Here is a 17882-nt window from a genome sequence, read left to right on the forward strand (position 1 = left end):
TGAATTTTTGTATCTTTAGTAGAGATGCTGGCCAGGCTTGTCTGGAACCCCTGACCTCAGGTGATATACCTGCGTTGGCCTCTCAAAGTGCTGGGATTACAGACGTAAGCCACTGCGCCCAGCCTTAAGCTCTACTTTAATCTGAAAGTGGAGGCAATAATATCGCTAATAGTATCGATGTGAAGATATTAAATGGACAGCCTGCATGTGAAGTGCTTTGTAAAATATCTGGTACACAGTAAGAATTCAGGAAATATGACATATTATTATTAGCGTAAGATGGGCTAATAATGACTATCCAGGATCGTGGCTCTACTTTCCTAATTCTTTGGTCACAAATCATGTTGATAGAATTTGGGGAATGTTGATGTATGTGAAGTTTTCTGAATTCCAATTCCAGAAAAAGGACATTGCAAAGACAGAGCCAACCTGGCTGGAAGTCATGAAACCCCTTTTCTTGCTGTCTACCCTAAGAATTACCCATGACCACCCTGTCAGCTCAAGCTGTCCCCTCTTCACCGCTGCCGGGTGAGCTCCTCGACTTCCAGTTGCAGACTGTTGATCTTGTCTCCAAAGTCCTGTTTGAAGAGCCGGTTGTCCAACTCAGCAGACTGGCGGCTTCGCTCAGCCTGGCGCAATCTGGATGTGAGCCACATGAACTTGTGATAAAAAACAAAAGCCATGGTGGGGAGGAAGACCAAGTTCACAACACAAAATAAAATAACCCAAGGAAGAATGCACAGAGAGACAGAGAGGAAAAAAACTTTGCAGGACACAGGCGAAGAAACTACGGGAGGAAAAAGATGAAGAAGAAACAAATTCTAAAAAAAAAACATAAGATGAAGGTGAACCAGGCAGAGGAAAAGCTGGTTTTCCATTTTTTTTTATTCTAGTACTACAGTTTACAGCCATTAGATGATAAACAATAAAACATCACTTTTTAGAAAATCCATATCCAAAGCCAACCTCAAGTACACAGTAATTTAAGTTAAATCCACTTTTTAAAAAAATTTCCTAATAGGTTTGGTACCTAATTTTTCTGTTTTAACACACATAACTAGAACTTTAAATGGGCAACTACCTTCTTACATGTGGAAGTATAGTTTTTTCTTGTCCTTTCCCCCAAACCACATATATTAAATCATGGGACATTATATATCAACCCTCACCCAGGCTTTGAGTTATTTTATAAGGAAAAGTGTTTGTCAGAGTTTGGCTGTCTCCTTCCTTTTCCATTCCCACAAAATATGTGTGAGTAAGTGGACAAAGAACTCAGCATTGGGCCTGTTTTAAGACTCTGACCATATTCTCCAGAAGATTCTGATTGATGTTTTCTTCTAAATATCTTATAACTTTGCACCTATAGAGAAGCATGTTTTAGAACATAAAACACTTGGGATTTTATGTAATAGAATTTAAAAGCATGCTATGTGTAGATTTTAGAAAGTTTAATTTTGGTATTTGACCACTCCTTCCAAATGCTCATAGAAAAGGCAACCCATCACCACAAGAAGTTGATGAGGAGAATATAGTAGGAGATTTGTTTATATCGGTGCAAATTATAAGAATTAAAATACGTTCAAGACACAGGATCTTCTACCTCTATTAAGTTGGTTTAAACATATGTTCTTTGACTTGATTTTGGTTTAAGTCAAATCTGTGCAGGGACCTATATAAGCACACATGGAATCTATCTTACACTCTTAATTCTGGGTTTGCCAAGAAACAGATAAAGAATTTCAAGAACTGGAAGCGAAGGGGTTATCTGTGTCCCCACCTAAGCAGCTGAAGTGCTGCAAAGCACACCAGAATGGAAATAAAAAAGAGGAAAAAAATCCAAATATTTTGTCAAGACCTTTTGAAGGAATGAAGGCTTATGTAAAGCCTGTCTCTTCATATCAAAAATCATCCTAAAGAAATCAACGTATTTATAGGATTATTTACAATGTTAAAGCCTAGAAAGGGTTAGTCTGTGGTCACTTAAAAAAAGAAGCCCTGCTAATATTGCTTGTGGATATCTATGTGGAATCAGTATTTTTGTACTAAATAATAATAAAGAAGGTAAGTTTATCATTTATTTCCTATTCTGAAATGTTTTTCTAATAATTCAATTATTAGCTTCCCAGAACCTTTAGCAAATCCCCATCTGAACAAAAGGTAACAGAAACTCTTAAGTAAATGTTTCCAGGTAAGAAATAACAGGCAAGGCAGAACATCCGCACTCATGTCTATACCCTGTCCTTTTTACTCCAATAAGAAAAACAGGATATGAAAAATGGGTAGTGCATCATTTTTTTAATAGGAGAGGAGCGTTGTTATTAGAATTGTTCTCTCTGAACTACCCAAGTAGGAAGCGGAATTGCAGGAAAATGGCAGAGGTAGAAGATGACAAACATGAAGAGGGTTTCCCCAAGCATCCATATTATTAAGTTATCGTAAGTTACCTAATTGCTAACTTATCTCTATGTATTTTAAAGAAATATAAGGATGCTGTTTTTTCTTTTTCAAAAGTCACTAAGGCAAAAAAACTTGCAAGCAATCTTGGTTATTGAGAATAGAAGTGTAGTGAAATACTAAGTACTATTCTTGGCTTGGGGATTAAACCTATATAACAAAAGTGAAAAGGGGTCATGGTCTAAGAGACACAGAACTATTTTAGAAGAGTCCAAGTTCACCTGGTAGTTACCGCTAGGTCATTACACTGCAATGGCAGAACAGGCTTGCAGATACAGACATGAACAATGCACCGAGAATCTGATATTATCAAGGACTGGGTTGTAAAGGCATCATTAATATATGTACAGAGCTTCAAATCCCTAGGCTTTTAAAAAAGTGGTATTTTTATTTATTGGTCAACTCAGAAATAATTTCTCAGAGTTTATTCAGCATTTAATTCGGAACTCATACCAATTTTTCTAACCCTGGGGAGAAAATAAGAAAAAAACCCAATCTATATCTCCAACTGGTTTTTTAAAAGTCCAACAAATTCAAAGTCAACTTTTTGGTGACATTTTATATCAAACCAGAGCTTAAATGTAGTAACTTTCAGATTTCTTCCTTTTACAATTAAGTTGTAATATCAGACTTGTGACGTGACCAACTGAAAAATGCCTAATGATGTTTTGGGATCAGTTTATTTGCTGCACTATTTAAGGTCTTTGCCTGTTTCACCAAATCCTTTTCACTAAATAAAATAAAAATGACAATGAAGTGAAAGGGGAATGAGAAAACGAATAAACAGGAAACACAAAAACAGCAAGAGATAAGTCAGCTTAATACTCAAAGAGATAATCATTATTTCAGTTGTTTGCTTTAAATTCCAAGTCAAAAAATCATTGAAAAGGAATTTGATACATTTCATTTCAAAAGCACAATTTATGAACACTAAAATCATTTTGTCAAATCATAATCATATAACTGATTATGAGCAAGTATATAACTGTCTTTTCCTAGGTAGACTGATACAGTTTTATTTGGCCATATAAGAGGTTTCAGGCTTAATTATTAATTTGCCATTAACTTTTGAGTTAACATTAATATGCACTGCTGTTCAGGATGCTTACTGGTTAAGAATCATCTGAATAAAAGAAGTCATCCATTCATCCATTCATCATATATGTACTGAATGAATGCTTGTATATTCAAGGCACTGCAACAGATCTAATAAGGGAACTTAAAAGATTAGTTAACTAATCTCAGGGAGCTTACACTCTCATCAGAAGAGACGTATATAAAGGGTTAAAAGGAAAAAGACAAAAGTGAGAAGTGTCACAAGCAATATAGATAGATATGGATATGAAGCTATGGGAATTCCCAGAAAGATCATTTCTAGCTGCAAAGAGGTATCAGAGGAAACTCTGGGGAGATAGCATTTGAGCCTGAACTTAAAAATGTATCTGAAGAACAACGGAGTGGGAAGAATTAGGACATTTCTAATTAGTGGAACTATTGGGAATGAAATGAATGAGAAAAATGGGAAGTATATCCAGGGACCAGTAATTTAGTTTTGCCCAAGTGCAAGAAGGGTGAGGAACAGGTGTGACCTTGGGTGCCATGTCACATTCAGTCTTGAAGACTCAGCCATTTCTCTTGACTGCTGAGTTGCCACAGAGAAAATGGTTGTTTCACACAAACAGAGAAAGAGAGTAGCATAGGGAGAAGATGTGCTTTGGGCAGACATAATTGTAGATACTGGTGGAAGAGAGCTGCCGAAAGGATGGAAACTCAAGATTGGTCTCCAGATGAAGGTAAGAGCTGGAGAACACATTGGAGGCCACAGTGGAAGCTACAGAACTACTCAGGAGAAAGAAAAGGGAAATAAGAGAAAAGGGTTAAAGAAGGGAGAGAAAGATACAGAGTAGATCCTTGGAGGACACCTGTCTCTCAGTGCCTCTATATCCCCTAGCATCAAAGTATTCAAAACACTTTAGGGATGAATGATAAAATCACAAAATTACATACATACATTTGAGAGTCCTTTCATGCTTTAAAGTATCCTTTCTCTAACACATGACTCGAGTTAAAAGTTCTGATGTTCAAAACAATCATGAAAGGCTGATCTTTCAATTTTTTTTTAAGACTACTTAAGTGATTGACATTTCCTAAAAACATTTCAGTCATACCTCAGAAAACACACATAACATTCAATTGGCTTTCTTTTTACCAGAATGTCTGATGCTAATTTGGAAGAATTTCATATACTTTCTATTTGCCGAATGCATAGCACATTCTCTTCACTTCAGCACTGACAACCCAAAGTGTTTCACTGAAGAAACAGGACTTTTACCTTTGTTCAAGTTGTTTAATGGTAGCAGCCATCTGATTAGTCTTCTCTTCCAGGCGACTGTTTAGTTCACTTTTCTGTTTTACTCCTAAGTCTGAACTCTGTTATGGAAAATAATTATAAACAAGCTGCATAACATAAATTCTAAAATATAACCACACATGCCTTTTGAATCTAATGGTAAGTGGGAAAATAGAAATGCTCATATACTTCTGTATCAGTTAATCTTCAAATAGAAAAAAAGAAATTTGTCTAAAGTTAGTATTGTTACATGCAGCATTATCATATAATAGTTTATCAATGTATCACATTCCAGCGTAAAAGCTAATAGAATATATGACTCAGCTGGCATGTTAGACTGCAGAGTAGACATTATCTTATAGGATAAAAAAGACCCCCACCCTCTATTATAATGTGAAAAGTGGCTATGGTTTTCTAGAACAGCAATATAGGATCCCATGACGGTCTGAATCTGAGAGAAGTTTACTAGCAGCTAGCATCGAAATGACATGTGATTCTTCCCTTTTGTAATTAAAGTGTGATTCTAGAGGATAAGACTGGAGGAGGGAAGCCCCAAGATTTTAGAGAGCCAGTGAGTCTATTCCTCATATTTCCCCTACCTGCAGCTTAAAGGCAAGTTCATGCTTGAGAGCTCTGAGATCATCCAGCTGCTGCCGAAGAGATACCAGGGCATCCTGCTTCTCACAGACATCCTTCTCCAGCATCTTCATAGCCAATTCCATCTCCTGCCTCATGCTGATCTGCATCTCCAGTTCTTTTTCAACATCCTGCCCCCAAAAGTAAGTAAATTGCTTACTCTGTTTCTTCAACTAAGTACAAACCATAAAATTTCACAGGAAAAAGTATACCAAAACTCTCAAGTCTTAATATTCTGGCAAAACAGCTTAAGCTACCATTCATTTTCAGAAACATTAACAATGATTAATTAACAATAATTAGGATATACAATAACATTTGCCCAATAATGTACAAATCTGAAAAACCTGCTAAACCAAAGATAGAGCTATTTATTATATCTAAAATATACACATATTTGAGACACTGCATTAGACATTAAGACAATTGATATCATATCTTATTATACAAAGATACATACAGGTTTACAGTAGTCAGCACAAAATGAAGTAGTTGCAATTCTTCCAAATTTGAATGTTGTTGATATATTCAAGAGCCCAGGGAACCCAGAGGACCACCTGAGTCCCTGGGGTAACAACACAATTACTGAGGATGGCCAGTATGGCTAAGAGGCTAACAGAATTTTTAGGTTCATTTAATATGAAACCTCTTTTTGTTTCAACCATTATTACAGCAACATTATTTGGATGATCAAAGATACAAAGACCTGAGGATCTTCTGCATGTACCTTGTGCCCTGGGCTCACCTAGGCCCTCACCTACTTTCTTAGTTTCTTTCCTTCTTATCAAACATTTGTCTTATTGTTATAAAACGATGTGAAAAATTTTAATATTTTTATTATGTGCCACTTCACTGAGATTCCTGGTTTACAAGATTAGCATTATAGAAAATGAATCATACCCCTTCTTAAAAGGCTGACATATATTATTTCTGTAACCTTTCTTATGAAAAGTATTATATTTTGAGATCTCATTCACAAACACATAGAAGGTAAATGCTATTTTAAGGATGTTAAAATAATACTGCTGTGTTTTAAAAAAAAAATCTGAAATTCTGCCGGGTGTGGTGGCTCACCCCTGTAATTCCAGCACTTTGGGAGGCTGCGGGAGGCGGATCATGAGGTCAGGAGTTCAAGAATAGCCTGGCCAACATGGTGAAACCCTGTCTCTACTGAAAACACAAGAATTAGCTGGGCATGGCAGTGGGCGCCGGTAATCCCAGCTATTTGGGAGGCTGAGGCAGGAGAACTGCTTGAACCTGGGAGGCAGAGGTTGCAGTTAGGCAAGATCATGCCAGAGATCATGCCACTGCACCCCAGCCTGGGCGACACAGCAAGAATCCATCTCAAAAAAAAAAAAAAATCTGAAATTGTTATATACTGTCAACTTGTAATACATGTATATTTTTTGAGATAAGGTTTCACTGTCACCCAGGCTGCAATGCAGTGCAATCCTGGCTCACTGCAGACTCAACTTCCCTGGGCTCAGGTGATCTCTCTCCTCAGCTTCCCAAGTAGCTGGGAATACAGGCATGTACCACCAAGCATGGCTAATTTTGCATTTTTTGTAGAGATGGGGTCCCTCTATGTTGCCCAGGCTGGTCGCAAAGTCCTGGGCTCAAGTGATCCTTCCAGAGTACTGGGATTACAGGTGTGAACCATGGCACTTGGCCTGTAATAATTTTTTAGTACAAGTTAAGTCACCCCTTATTTTCAGGTTCTTCCTTATTCTTAGAGACATTGTGGGGAGGTCCCTGTGTTTGTCATACTATCGAAACTCTAGGAAGATTTAATATGTTAATAACAGGGATTATTAAAATTCAGTACAGGAATAGTATCCCTTAATATAAGTTCTTTTTTTTAAAAAAAAGTATGAGTGACACGTAACTGTACATATTTATGATGTACAACATGTTTCAATAATATAAAAACTATGTAATGACCAAGTCTGAGAAATGAACAAATCTATCATCTTAAACATTTATCATTTCTTTGTGATGAGAACATTCAAAAGCCTCTGTTTTTTCCAGCATAAAGAAAAGACAAATAGCTCTTCCCGCTGCCCAAGATGCCGAAAGGAAAGAAGGCCAAGGAGAAGAAGGTGGGTCCGGCCCCTGCTGTCATGAAGAAACAGGAGGCTAATAAAGTGGTGAATCCCCTGTTTGAGAAAAGGCCTAAGAATTTTGGCATTGGACAGGACATCCAGCCCAAAAGGGTGAGCCGCTTTGTGAAATGGCCCCGCTATATCAGGTTGCAGTGGCAGAAAGCCATCCTCTATAAGCGGCTGAAAGTGCCTCCTGCAATTAACCAGTTCACCCAGGCCCTGGACCACCAAACAGCTACTCAGCTGCTTAAGCTGGTCCACAAGTATACACCAGAGACAAAGCGAGGGAAGAAGCAGAGGCTGTTGGCCTGGGCTGAGAAGAAAGCGGCTGGCAAAGGGGACGTCCCCACTAAGAGACCACCTGTCCATCGAGCAGGAGTTAAAACTGTCACCACCTTGGTGGAGAACAAGAAAGCTCAGCTGGTGGTGACTGCACATGACATGGATCCCATTGAGCTGGCTGTCTTATTGCCTGCCCTGTGTCATAAAATGGGAGTCCCTTACTGCATTATCAAGGGGAAGGCAAGACTGGGATGTCTAGTCCACAGGAAGACCTGCACCACTGTCGCCTTCACACAGGTTAACTCAGAAGACAAAGGTGCTTTGGCTAAGCTGGTGGAAGCCATCCGAACCAATTACAATGACAGATATGATGAGATCCGCCATCACTGGGGAGGCAATGTCCTGGGTCCCAAATCTGTGGCTTGCTTCGCCAAGCTCGAAAAGGCAAAAGCTAAAGAACCTGCCACGAAACTGGGTTAAATGTACACCAATGAGTTTTCTGTACATAAAAATAATTAAAACAATACAAATTTTCCTTCAAAAAAAGAAAAAGAAAAGAAAAGACAAATATTTAAGGTAATGGGTATCCCAAGAACACTGATTTGGAGAACACTGATTTGGTCTTTACAAATTATATGAGTATATTAAATTATCATATGTACCCTGGAACGATGTACATCTATTATGCATTAATTAAAAAAAGAACAAAAAGCAACAAATCTCTCTTCTATTTTAAAATATGTATTACTGTTAACTCTAGTCATCCCATGCTATGCAACAGAGGACCAGAACTCATTCCTCCTATCTAACTATAGCTTTGTTCCTGTTGATCAATCTCTCTCTTTCTTTTTTTTTCTTTTTGAGATTGAGTTTCGCTCTTGTTACCCAGGCTAGAGTGCAATGGCGCGATCTCGGCTCACCGCAACCTCCGCCTCCTGGGTTCAGGCAATTCTCCTGCCTCAGTCTCCTGAGTAGCTGGGATTACAGGCATGCGCCACCATGCCCAGCTAATTTTTTGTATTTTTAGTAGAGACGGGGCTTCACCATGTTGACCAGGATGGTCTCAATCTCTTGACCTCGTGATCCACCCACCCCGGCCTCCCAAAGTGCTGGGATTACAGGCTTGAGCCACCGTGCCCAGCCTGATCAATCTCTTACTATCCCCTGCCCTCTCTCCCACTGGTGACCACCACCTTACTCTTTACTTTTATGAGAACAACATTTTAGATTTCACAAATGAATGTTATCATACAGGATTTCTTTTCCTGTGCTTGGCTTATTTCATTTCACATAATGTCCTGTAGGTTCAGCCATGTTGCCACAAATGACAGGATTTCATTCTTTTTTATGTCTGAGTAGCATCCCATTGTGTATATGTACCACATTTTTTTAATCCATTCACATGTTGATGAACACTAAGGTTGATTCCCTATCTTGACTACTGTGAATAGTGCTGCAATAAACATAGGAGTGCAGATTCTCTCTGACATACTGATTTCATTTCCTTTGGATATATCCCCAGTAGTGGGATTGCTGGATCATATGCTAGATTGATTTTTAATTTTAATTTATTTTTTATTTTTTGAGATGGAGTCTGGCTCTGTCACCCAGAATGGAGTGCAGTGGCATAATCTTGACTCACTGCAGCCTCAGCCTCCCAGGTTCAAGCAATTCTCCTGCCTCAGTCACCTAAGTAGCTGGGATTACAGGAGTGTGCCACCTTGCCTGGTTGAATTTTTTTTTTCATTTTTAGTAGAGACAGGGTTTCACCATGCTGGTCATGAACTTCTGGCCTCATGTGTAATCCAAAGTGCTTAGATTAGAGGTGTGAGCCACTGTGCCTGGCCTGGTTTTTAATTTTTTAAAACAACCTTCACACTGTTTTCCATAGTAGCTATACTAATTTATATTCTCACCAGTAGTGTGTAAAGGTTCCCTTTCTCTACATCCTTGCCAACACTTATCTTTCAATTTTTTGATAGCTGCCATTCTGATTACAGTGAGGTATTACACTATATATGTAGATACATATATACATAGTGTGTGTGTGTGTGTGTGTATATATATATATATATATATATAATACGTGTGTGTGTGTGTGTGTACACACACACACACACACACGTATTTTTTTTTTATTTCTAAAAAATATTTAAGACCAATACTGGATAATAAATGTTTCCATTTATATCTAAGACTAAGTATAAATCAGATATAACAGCTAAAAATAAAAGAGCGTAATCCTATAATAATGATTCTTTGTAAAGAAAAGAGGAGCCACCACCTCCAAGAATCTTTGCAGGGATGAGGACTTACGTAGGAGTGAAACTGCATAGTTTAAAAAAGTAGGTTCTGTATACGTAATATTCTTGCAATACAAACTACAAAAGCAAAAAAATAAAGATTAACAAAATCTTATTGTTGAAAATACTCAGAAAAAGACTGTGAGTATGATAAGGCATGTGTGTTAAAAAGAGATAAACCATTTTATAGGATCTGTAATTTTTCAGAACACTACTGATATTCCTAATCTCGGTCTGTATAATAAAACCTCTAAGTGGTCAGTTCCCTCGTAATGTATTCCTGAACTATTAGAAATTAAGCAAAGTTTACCAATCGTAATTGTGTCTCTTCTTTCAAATGCTTTCTTGCTTCACTTAGTGCTTGTCCTTCTGCAGTTCTGTCTTGCTTGGGGCCCTTGTAAAGATAAATAACATTGTACATATTTAAGGATTTAATCAGAATTAGCAGAGACTAACATTGCCACTTAGTAAGAAAAAAAGATCATATTGAAGCAGGTATAATAATAAACAAACACAAGAAACTGAGGAAGTCCAGTATATTTTTAAAGGGTAAGCTGAATTGGGGGCTTCCTGACACTTTATTTAAAATCCTAAAATAGGTTACCAAACCAGATAGAAGTTTTAAAAATCAGCCTCTAAAATAACATAGTATTCATTTCAAAATATGAGTTGGACTATAGGTTTTTTTTTCTTTTTTTTGAGATAGAGTCTCACTCTGTCACCCAGGCTGGAGTGCAGTGGCTCAATCTCTGCCTACTGCAACCTCCACCTCCTGGGTTCAAGTGATTCTCCTGTCTCAGCTTCCCGAGTAGCTAGGATTACAGGTGTGTGCCACCACGCCTGGCTAATTTTTGTATTTTTAGTAGAGATGAGGTTTCACCATGTTGCCCAGGCTGGTCTTGACCTCCTGACCTCAAGTGATCCACCTGCCTTGGCCTCCCAAAGCGCAGGGATTACAAGCATTAGCCACTGCTCCTGGCCCAAGGGCTACAGGTGTAAATGTTAATAGATTCAATCTCCAGAGAATTCACAACTGTTATCTTCGACTATCCAGCAAAATCACAGATAAAAATAAGCAGGTCATAAAAAAATTCTGAGCAGATGGATCACCTTAGTCATGGAAAACTGCTTTGGTTCCGTCTCATAGCCTAGTAAAAGAACAATTTTAATAACTATGAATATTTGGATTCCTAGGGACAGTAGATTATAAGCATGAAGATAAAGTAGAGAGATCGTCCTAATGATAACAACACTAACATCAGTAAAAAGTAAGAGATGCTAGTGAATACATAAAAGATAGGGAAAAAACCATCCACAGAAATCAGGGAATATTTAAGTGCCAGAAGCTCTATCAACTTCAATCAATAGTCTCCTGAAGTGGCACTATTATGTTGTAATAGAGAATTGTCAATGTTGGTAATTATGATCCTCAGTCATCATAAAGGGCTACATGTATTAAATTATGTCCTTAATTAAAAAGGCTTGGAATTGTACAAAACATAAAGGTTTACGAAATTCTGATTTAGACATCTATAACAAGTTTGTTGCTTTAAAGGATTAAGTTATCCAGAAAGTACATTTATATGGTAGCTCTTTCCCAGTGGTATCATATAAATGAGGTGTCACTTCTTATAAAACAGTAACATGGTATAAAAGTAATGGTATATTTAAAATAACAAATTGTTAAATACTGTATGAATCACCAGTACATAAAAACAAGAAACCGAATTAGACTGTTTCTTGAAGTCTCTAAACACATGTAGGTGGCTGTGAAGCCAAGAAGCATCTTGTAGGAAAAGGGGCATAACCCTCCCACAACCTTCATCACACAATTACGCATAGAGTCTTAATAAAAACAGTGTGCTTGATACAGGCCTGCTGCTTAAAACGGTGCTTTAGAGACTCTCCTTTACCACTAACAAGCTGATATTCTCTTTATGAATATTTTATAAATCCAGTAAGATTAACCTTCCGATTGGATTCCAGTATGTAGGAACTTTCCTCTTTAACTCGTTCCATTTCTTCTTGTAAGGTAATGATCCTGTTGTTTGCAACTGCAAGCTGTGGATAAAATTTTAAAAATAATCTTTTATCTTTTTAAAATTAACATAGTGTTAAGATAATCCATGATCAGCTGGGATGTAATTTTCAGGCTTGTATATTCTTAGAAAGCAAGCAAGCTGGCCGGGCGCGGTGGCTCAAGCCTGTAATCCCAGCACTTTGGGAGGCCGGGGTGGGTGGATCATGAGGTCAAGAGATCGAGACCATCCTGGTCAACATGGTGAAACCCCGTCTCTACTAAAAATATAAGAAAAATTAGCTGGGCATGGTGGCATGTGCCTGTAATCCCAGCTACTCAGGAGGCTGAGGCAGGAGAATTGCCTGAACCCAGGAGGCGGAGGTTGCAGTGAGCCGAGATCGCGCCATTGCACTCCAGCCTGGGTAACAAGAGCAAAACTCCATCTCAAAAAAAAAAAAACAAGAAAGCAAGCAAGCTATAACCCAATAAAAATGTTCTTACAGGGAACTCGAGAAATATTTTTCTTTCTCTATTTTTCTAAGACAGGGCCTCACTCTATTGCCCAGCCTGGAATGCAGTGGTGCGATCTCAGCTCGCCATAACCTCTGCCTCCTGGGTTCAAGAAGTTCTCATGCATTAGCCTCCTGACTAGCTGTGACTACAGGCATCCACCACCACACCCAGATAATTTTTGTATTTTTCATAGAGACAAGGTTTCACCATGTTAGCCAGGCTGGTTTTGAACTTCTGGCTTCAAGAGATCTGTCCACCTCAGCCTCTCAAAGTGCTGGGTTTATAGGCATGAGCCACCACACCCGGCCAAGAATATTTTTAGATGAGGCTAAATAAAAATAAAATGTATCTCCTTATTGCTACTTTTATATGAAAAGTTTTAACAAGATTATCTCAAGGATGTTCTTATTAGCAAGAAAAAAATATATTTATTAAGAATGTCAACTTCTTAAATGTTTAATAGGTCCTATCCATAGGCATAGGCAAGGACTTTATGACTAAAACACCAAAAGCAATGGCAACAAAAGCCAATAGACAAATGGGATCTAATTAGACTTAAGAGCTTCTGCACAGCAAAGTATCTTTAGAGTGAACTGGCAACCAACAGAATGGGAAAAAATTTTTGCAAGCTACCTACCTGACAAAGAGCTAATATCCAGAATCTGCAAAGAACTAAAACAAATTTACAAGAAAAAAACAACCCCAGCAAAAAGTGGGCAAAGGATATAAACAGACACTTTTCAAAAGAAGACATTTACGTGGCCAATAAACATGAAAAAATGCTCATCATCACTGGTCATTAGAGAAATGCAAATCAAAACCACATTGAGATACTATCTCACACCATTTTTTAATAATGGCGATCATTAAAAAATCTGGAGACAACAGATGCTGAAGAGGATGTAGAGAAATAGAAACGCTTTTACATTGTTGGTAGTAGTGTAAATTACTTCAACCATTGTGGAAGACAGTGTGGCGATTCCTCAAGGATCTAGAAATAGAAATACCATTTGACCCAGCAATCCCATTACTGGGTATATACCCGCAGGATTATAAATCGTTCTATTATAAAGACACATGCACACGTACGTTCATTACTGTTTACAATATCAAAGACTTGGAACCAACCCAAATGCTCATCAATGATAGATGGGGATAAAGAAAATGTGGCACATATACACCATGGAATACTATACAGCCATACAAAAGGATGAGTTCATGTCCTTTGCAGAGACATGGATGAAACTGGAAACCATCATTCTCAGCCAACTGACACAAGAACAGAAAATCAAACACTGCATGTTCTCACTCTTAAGTGAGTGTTAAACAATGAGAAGACATGGACACAAGGAGGGAAACATCATATACTGGGGCAGTTGGGGTTTGGGGGGCTAGGGGAGGGATAACATTAGGAGGAATACCTAATGTAGGTGATGGGGAGATGGAGGCAGCAAACCACCATGACATGTGTGTACCTATGTAACAATCCTGCAAGATCTGCACATGTATCCCAGAACTTAAAGTATAATTTTTAAAAAATGAAAGAAAAATAAATAAATAGGTCCTGTCACACCATGGAAGCCATGTGATAAACTCCTCATAAGATCTTTTATAGATTTCTAAAAAGATTTAAAAAATGAACTCCAAAGTTCTCATGTTAAAAGATCTTATTAAGCATTGAGATTTTTTATTTTAATGCCTAAAAAAATCAGGTAATGTTATTAGCAGTAAACTGCTATGGGGAAACATTTATATCACTATTTTTCAGAAGAAAAAAGCAAAGTGGAAACACTTTTCCCTTCTCTGCACCTACTAAAACTTCCAGAAAATGTAAAGGTGCCTGCATGAGGCTGGGAGGAATAACTGATCAGGCTCCTCCAGCCAGGCTCATCTCCTTCTCAATTATTATCTCCTCACTAGCAGCAGGTGCAGGCTCTGCTCAGTTCCTGTCCTAACATGGTAAGCACAGAGAAGCTCTTGCTTTCTGGGGACAGGCCTGGAAGCTCAATTCTCTCTCAGATCCAGTGGACTAAAAACGTGTACGAAACTACTTCTGGGCAAGTCAGTCTCTTCTCTAGATTCAAGTTTGCCCCCAGGAAGGTTGTTCCAAAATCTTGATTTAAGAGAAACTATTGTGAAACTTGATTATGGCTGCAGATATACAAGGCTTTCCAATTCAGCTTTACCAATAATGAAGTGGACATTTATTTATCTATCTATTTATTTATTTGAGACAGGGTCTCCTCTGTTGCCCAGGTTGGAATGTGGTGGCACAAGCTTAGCTAATGCAGCCTTCGTCTCTCGGGCTCAAGCAATCCTCCCTCCTCAGCCTCTCGAGTAGCTGGGGCTATAAGTGTGCACCACAACACCTGGTTAATTTTGTGTAGAGATGCAGTCTCACTGTTTCCCAGGCTACTCTTAACTCTTGGCCTCAAATGATCCTCCAGCCTTGGCTTCCAAAGGGCTGGGGTTATAGGTTTGAGTCACCGTGCCAGGCCTGAAGTGGATATTTATATCTTCATCTGCCTAATTCTTCTTAGTTTGTCATTCAAGTTCAAATCCCAGGAGGGGAAAAGAGGTTTGCTATCTTATTCTACTGGCCTTTTTTTTTTTTTTTTTTTTTTTTGAGAAAAGGTTTTGCCATGTTGCCCAGGCTGGTCTTGGAATCCTGGCCTCAAGTGATCCACCCACCTTGACATCCCAAAGTGCTGGGATTACAGGTGTGAGCCATCGTGCCTGGCTTTACTGGCCCTCTTAAACCCAAAATGGAAATGAGAAAAGACAGAACTAATGAACTTTATCTGCTCTCTTAAAGCATATTTTATTTAAGAAAATAAGTGTTATTGGTAAAATAAGTAAATGAATACATGAATATTTTTAGTATTAATATAATAAATCTAAGGAAGACAAGTCCTATGACTGAGGGAATAAAATTAACAACTATATTTATTTAGTGCTTATGATGTGTCGGGTACTGTTCTAAGCCCTAATAATGTATTAAACCATTTCACACAACAATCTCATAAAATATTATTATTGCTATTTCCATGTTACAGATAAGCAAATCAAGGAATGGAGGCTTAAGTAATTGGCCCAAGATTAGAAGACCAGCAAGTAGCCAGGTACAATGGCTCACGCCTATAATCCCAGCACTTTGGGAGGCTGAGGCAGGTAGATCATCTGGGGTCAGGAATTTAAGACCAGCCTGGCCAACCTGGTGAAACCCTGTTTCTACATAAAAACAAAAATTAGCTAGGTGTGGTGGTGTATGCCTGTAGTTCCAGCTACTCGGGAGACTGAGGCAGCAGAATCGCTTGAACCAGGAGGCGGAGGTTGCATTGAGTGGAGTCTACAGTGAGCTGAGATCATACCACTGCACTCCAGCATGGGCAACATAGCGAGACTCTGTCTCGGAAAAGAAAAAAAAAAAAGCCAGGTGCAGTGACTCACGTAATCCCAGCAGTTTGGAGGCCAAAGCAGATGGATCACAAGGTCAGGAGTTCGAGACTAGCCTGGCAAACATGGTGAAATCCCTCCTCTACTAAAAATACAAAAAATAATAGCTGCTGTGCTGGCACGCAACTATAGTCCCAGCTACTTGGGAGGCTGAGGCAGAAGATTCACTTGTACCCAGGAAATGGAGGTTGCAGTGAGCCGAGATGGTGCCATTGCACCCCAACCTGGGTGACAGAGCGAGACTGTGGCTCAAAAAAATAAAATAAAATTTAATTTAATTTTAAAAAATTCAAAATAAGACTAGCAAGTGCCAGAGCCAGGACATGAACCCAAGTAGCCTAGCTTTAGATATCATGCTTAATTGCTATGCTGTACTGCTTCAATATAGTAGCAGCAGAATCACAGTAAAAAAATCTGTGCTGAACATTCCAAAAGCCCTTATGGTAAGATTCTAAGGACTATAAGCATAAATTAAAGTTTTGAGATATATAAAATTAAAATTTTTGTTCCCAAAAGTGAAGGCAACAGAGCTTCAAAAAAGCCACAGAGTAATAAAAAAGAGTAATAAAAAAGGTATTTTAAAACGTTACAATGAAAATGTTCATTTTAAAGAAAAACCGATTAAAAGCTTCTTCCTGACTAGTGTTTTAATTTGATTTTATTTAAACTAAATTCATCCCATTGGGGTATAAGGGCATCACTATAATCAGAAATGAAGAATGTATGCCAGGCCCAGTGGCTTACACCTATAATTTTACCACTTTGGAAGGCTAAGGTGGGCAGGTCGCTTGAGCTCAGCAGTTCACGACCAACCTGAGCAACATGGCAAGACCCTGTCTCTACTAAAAACAGCTAGGCATGGTGGTGTGTGGCTGTGATCCCAGCTACTTGGGAGGCTGGGGTGGGAGATCACTTGAGCCCGGGGGGAGTGGGAGTTACAGTGAGCCACTGTGCTGCTGCACTCCAACCTGGACAACAGAGCTAGATCCTATCTCAAAATAAGAAAAAGGAATAAAGAAGGTAAACTCTTTGCCATCTGGATAATGTTATTTAGTATTTTTAATAAAAACATCTAATGCTATTTAAAGAAAAAATATCTCTAGCTAAGGCTTTGGCAAGTTAGGGAAAAAATCTTTTTATTAGAAGTAAAACATGACGTTATTTTTCTGTTCTTATTTTAGGGACTTTTCTAAGAGTTTTTACATTCTTGTCTATTCTTATCTGATCTTCAGAGTTAATTGTGAGGCTGAAAGGCAAGTGCATTGTAAGCACTCTCATTTTCCAGTGAGGGAACTGGGCCTCTTAGAGGTCAAGTGACTGACTTACTCAGGAGCACATGACTTACATAAGCATGATTTGTAAGCAGAGATCACTGATCTTATGACCAGGACTCTTTACCTTATCTATTTAACTGTCCCAGGAAGAAAAGAAGGACATAGAGGGTGGGGAGTTTACTAATCTGGAACATAAAGCAATGCCTGGCACATATAAATATTTGTCTAGCTCTTGTACATAAACAGTGTCTGAAATGTTCACTGAATGAATAAATGATGAACATGCTATACGCTAAACATTTAGTCTAGGTTAGCCCAGGCAAAATATGCACACAAAATAAACTAAGATACTTCATCATCCAGGCAACATGCCCCAACACAGTCAAATTGGGTAAATGAGACCCCTCCAATAAGCCAACTGGCCATTCTAGTCAGAACAAGGAGTTACGCATTACAGTTGATTTTATTTGAAAAGTCAAGTTCTTCCTTTCC

The 17882-nt window shown here is 38.4% G+C and overlaps 1 protein-coding gene and 1 pseudogene across 24 annotated transcripts in view; one reads left to right on the plus strand and one right to left on the minus strand.

The window, feature by feature from the left end:
• RUFY3 (RUN and FYVE domain containing 3) overlaps positions 1 to 17882 on the minus strand; it is a 104446-nt gene that overhangs the window by 13061 nt on the left and 73503 nt on the right. For 14 of the 23 annotated variants that reach the window (XR_013533089.1, XR_013533088.1, XM_078367124.1 and 11 more), the window contains 5 exons: positions 12096 to 12188; positions 10438 to 10521; positions 5404 to 5571; positions 4787 to 4884; positions 520 to 639 (listed from right to left, as the gene is read on the minus strand). Coding sequence is in view for 19 of the 23 variants with exons in the window: in XM_078367124.1 (XP_078223250.1) it covers positions 520 to 639; positions 4787 to 4884; positions 5404 to 5571; positions 10438 to 10521; positions 12096 to 12188 (563 nt within the window). In the remaining 4 variants the exon portion in view is untranslated. Of the gene's footprint in view, positions 1 to 490; positions 660 to 867; positions 3185 to 4786; positions 4885 to 5403; positions 5572 to 10437; positions 10522 to 12095; positions 12189 to 17882 lie in introns of those variants that run through there. The other 9 variants (XM_035293599.3, XM_035293598.3, XM_035293603.3 and 6 more) reach the window with 3 other exon arrangements.
• On the plus strand, positions 5806 to 8446 carry LOC100397595 (large ribosomal subunit protein eL8 pseudogene; annotated as a pseudogene). The gene has a single exon (XR_013533093.1). The product of XR_013533093.1 is annotated as a large ribosomal subunit protein eL8 pseudogene (transcript).

This window comes from Callithrix jacchus, chromosome 3 (genome assembly GCF_049354715.1).
Source record: "Callithrix jacchus isolate 240 chromosome 3, calJac240_pri, whole genome shotgun sequence".
NCBI classification, from domain to species: Eukaryota; Metazoa; Chordata; class Mammalia; order Primates; family Cebidae; genus Callithrix; species Callithrix jacchus.